The sequence below is a fragment of the Metopolophium dirhodum genome, chromosome 1 (genome assembly GCF_019925205.1).
Source record: "Metopolophium dirhodum isolate CAU chromosome 1, ASM1992520v1, whole genome shotgun sequence".
Taxonomy (NCBI): domain Eukaryota; kingdom Metazoa; phylum Arthropoda; class Insecta; order Hemiptera; family Aphididae; genus Metopolophium; species Metopolophium dirhodum.
The window spans coordinates 136,559,681-136,563,302 of NC_083560.1; the positions used below are offsets into that span (position 1 = coordinate 136,559,681).

General features: G+C 30.1%; 1 protein-coding gene across 1 annotated transcript; it reads left to right on the plus strand.

The window, feature by feature from the left end:
* The first annotated feature begins 2,528 nt into the window (after nt 1-2,528).
* On the plus strand, nt 2,529-3,122 carry LOC132932580 (piggyBac transposable element-derived protein 4-like). Its single transcript, XM_060998960.1, has one exon. It carries the CDS (start codon nt 2,529-2,531, stop codon nt 3,120-3,122), a length of 594 nt encoding a protein of 197 aa, XP_060854943.1.
* Nucleotides 3,123-3,622: the final 500 nt, after the last annotated feature.

Here is a 3,622-nt window from a genome sequence, read left to right on the forward strand (position 1 = left end):
TTAACATGTATATTATTTATGAAATATAAAGTGAAAAAAAATGCAAAAAAGTCAATTGACGGGCGGCCATGCCATAGAATACACGGTACAGACGTTGCCGCCCGAACAGAGCTACGACGGTTTCGAACCCGGACCTACCTATCATCCTATGTTTGAGGAACCTATGCCTAACCTATCGAGCCACAGTTTGTGATGCAAATCATGGTCAAAACTTCAACAATTAAGCTGTGTGTCTACGTATTCTATGTATCTACACGGTTTAAACTTTAATTGTATTTTATTCACTTATCTGACCGTTATTATGTATGCTTGAATAATACATTTAATTGTGTTTACGTTAAGCAATATACCAGCTACGTTATTAAGGACCAAATAATACGTCTACAATCACATAATGCAATATTTATTGAATCAAAAACAAAACAAAAAAAACAGTATATATTTATTGTGCACTTGTGCGTTGGAACGAAGACCGACTGACATTTCGTGAACGCGAATTTTTAAGTGTACAAACCGCATATTCACGGGGTTCAAAAGAAATAAACTTAACAAATAGAGCACAAACGGCAATTGAAAAGACGAAACGAAAAGCAATAATAACGACCTACGCTGGCGTCGATTGCGATGGCTATGGACCGATATCGCGTACAAACCACGCGGCTTTTAAAACGAACTATATGTGAAAATGTCTAAAAGTCGAAAAACAGCGTAAAAAGCGTAACATTTTTCGAAAACGTTTAAAAACCGACCGCCGCCGCCGCCGCGAAGGTACGCGATTGGTCGCGCTATAGGGAATCGACGGGATTGGTCTGGCGGACTGGGGAAACGGAACGGTGTTTAATTTTTTCAACCATGAGATCCTCCATGAATTCTCTATAGATCAGCTGTTTTTCTTGCGATTTTATAGAATAAGATGATAATTTGATATGATATAATAATATCGTACTTATCATTTTTATTAATTGTAACTACTATTTCAATTTGAATCGAATTATTCGATTAATAGTAAGAAGTAAGTTCAAATTTTTTTTAAAAATGAACATAACAAATAAAAGGAAACAAATTGAAGAATGGTTGAACGACAGTAGTGTTTCAGAATATGATGATTCAGATAATGACCCGGATTTTGATATTGACAATAAAACTTCAGAGTAAGTATTTTTATTATTATAACTATAACATAAAAATAAGATAGGTAAATCGTGTTTTTTTATGGTCTCGCATATATTATATTAGCCTATTTTATTATATAACTATCATGCATAATATAGGTATTTATTATTTATAATAAATCAATTTATTATCTGTATTACAGGGATGATATGGATGTTGATCCGGCCAATTCAGGTGATATATTAGATCAAAATGCAAATACCTTTCTTGCAAACAATATTTTTGATGGGTAAATTGAATATTTTATGTGTTTTATTTTACATAAAAAATGTAATGTTTTTGTGTTATTGGTTTATAGATGTAATGTTATTGTGTTATTGTTTTATAGATGTAATGATGACAGTTCTTCTACTTATATGCAACCTTCAGTGGTTTTATTATCACCTAGCCAATCAAGTACATTAGACTCTTCAATTTATGAGCAAGATGAAGAACAAGACCTAGTTGAGTCAGTTGTAACAGCATTAGAATGGAGAAATGTCACTGGAAACTTAAAAAATTTAGTATTTACTGCTCCTTCTGGTATTTCTAATTATTGTATTGAGCAACTTGATGATTATCAACCAATAAATTTTTACAACCTATTTATTGATGATGAAATCATGCATTATTTAGTTAATGAAACTAATAAGTATGCATTACAGTGTATAGTTTCTGGAATAGTCAATGAATCTATTTCAGATTTCAGTAGGTTGAATGAGTGGACTGATGTGAATTTGTCTGAAATGAAGTGCTTTATTGGTTTTATTATATGGATGGGCCTTGACAAAAAACCATCATTGAATGATTATTGGTCAAAAAAGCTGTTATATAAAAAATTTGTTGGTAAATATATGTCCAAAAATAGATTTAGAGCTATTCTTTCCATGTTTCAATTCTCAGACACTGAAAATTCATAAATGTTGACAGACTTTATAAAATAAATCCTTTCTTAGATATGATGAATAATAAATTCCATAAAATGTATGAACCAGATGAGTCAGTATGCATCGATGAAACAATGGTACCTTTTAGAGGCGGGTTAAATTTTCGCCAATACATACCTGGAAAAAGGCTCAAGTATGGTATAAAACTTTTTAAATTGTGTATGAAAGGAGGTTACACTTGGCATATAAAAATATATGGTGGCAAAGAAAAAGAACCTGGAAAACAAGTTGCTACAAGTGTTGTACTTGAGTTAATGAAACCATTATTAGGGGCTGGCCGAACACTTTATACTGATAACTACAAGTGTTGATTTAGCACATAAATTGTTAGATAAAAACACACATTTAGTTGGTACGTTACGCAGGAATCGGAAAAACAATCCTAAACCAGTTTTAAATTCTATACTAAAAAAAAATGAAATAAAAGCAATGGAAAGTAATACTGGTGTCATAGTAGCCAAGTGGAATGATAAAAGAGATGTCTTGTTCCTTAGTACTAAGCATGAGCCTATGATGGTAGATGTTAGTACAAAATATGGTCTTAAAACTTCAAAACCAATTGCTGTAGTCGATTACAATGAAGCTAAATCATATATAGATGTGAGTGACCAAAAGGCATCATATGCTAGTACTATAAGAAAGGGAATTAAATGGTACAGAAAAGTTTGTATAGAATTGTTAACAAATACTGCAATTGTAAATGCTCATTTATTATTCCAAAAAGTAACTAAGAATAAAATAAATATATCTGAATTTAGAGAGAAAATTGTGTTGTCACTTATAGAAGAAAAAATTCAGGACAAAAATGAGCCCATTGATAATTTACCACATAAATTACAGCAAAATGAAAAAAGAGGAAGGTGTTCCAGATGCTATTTAATGTTTTCTAAACAATTTGGAAGGTCTTATGCAGTAAAACATGCTAAACAAGTACAACAAAAATGTCCTGGGTGTGAAAATAAATTTTTTTGTAATGATTGTTTTTTTAGTTTACACAAAACCTCTCTTAAGTCAAATCGTTAATTTTTTTTATAGTTACATTGTTATTTGATGTATTGAAAAGACTTATAATATATGTTTATGTTTATATTCACTATTTAATTTTTATAAAGGTGTTAAGTTTTATTATAATTTTTCAAGTTGAATTAAAGAGAAGTTGAATATTTTCAATGACACTGTTTTGTTCATTTGTGCCGTGTGTATCAAAATTGATACACACTTAAAAAACGGACTTAGAATGCTTTTTCCCCCAAAAACCTGTTAAAGCTTATTTTATTGGTGTCTTAGAGTCACAATAAAAGAATAAAATTAAAAATGCAGAAAATTAAATGTATTTCTGAATTTTAATTTATAACATAGTAACAGTCAACATTTTTAGAAAAAATTCAAATATTAAGTAAGTAAGCACACTAATCTTCTCACTATTTAATATTTTTCGTAAGGAAATCTTTAATCTGTCTATGATCAAAGTTAGTTAATAGTAGTAACTAACTTTAATAAATAATAATTTTTTACAGTGCAAA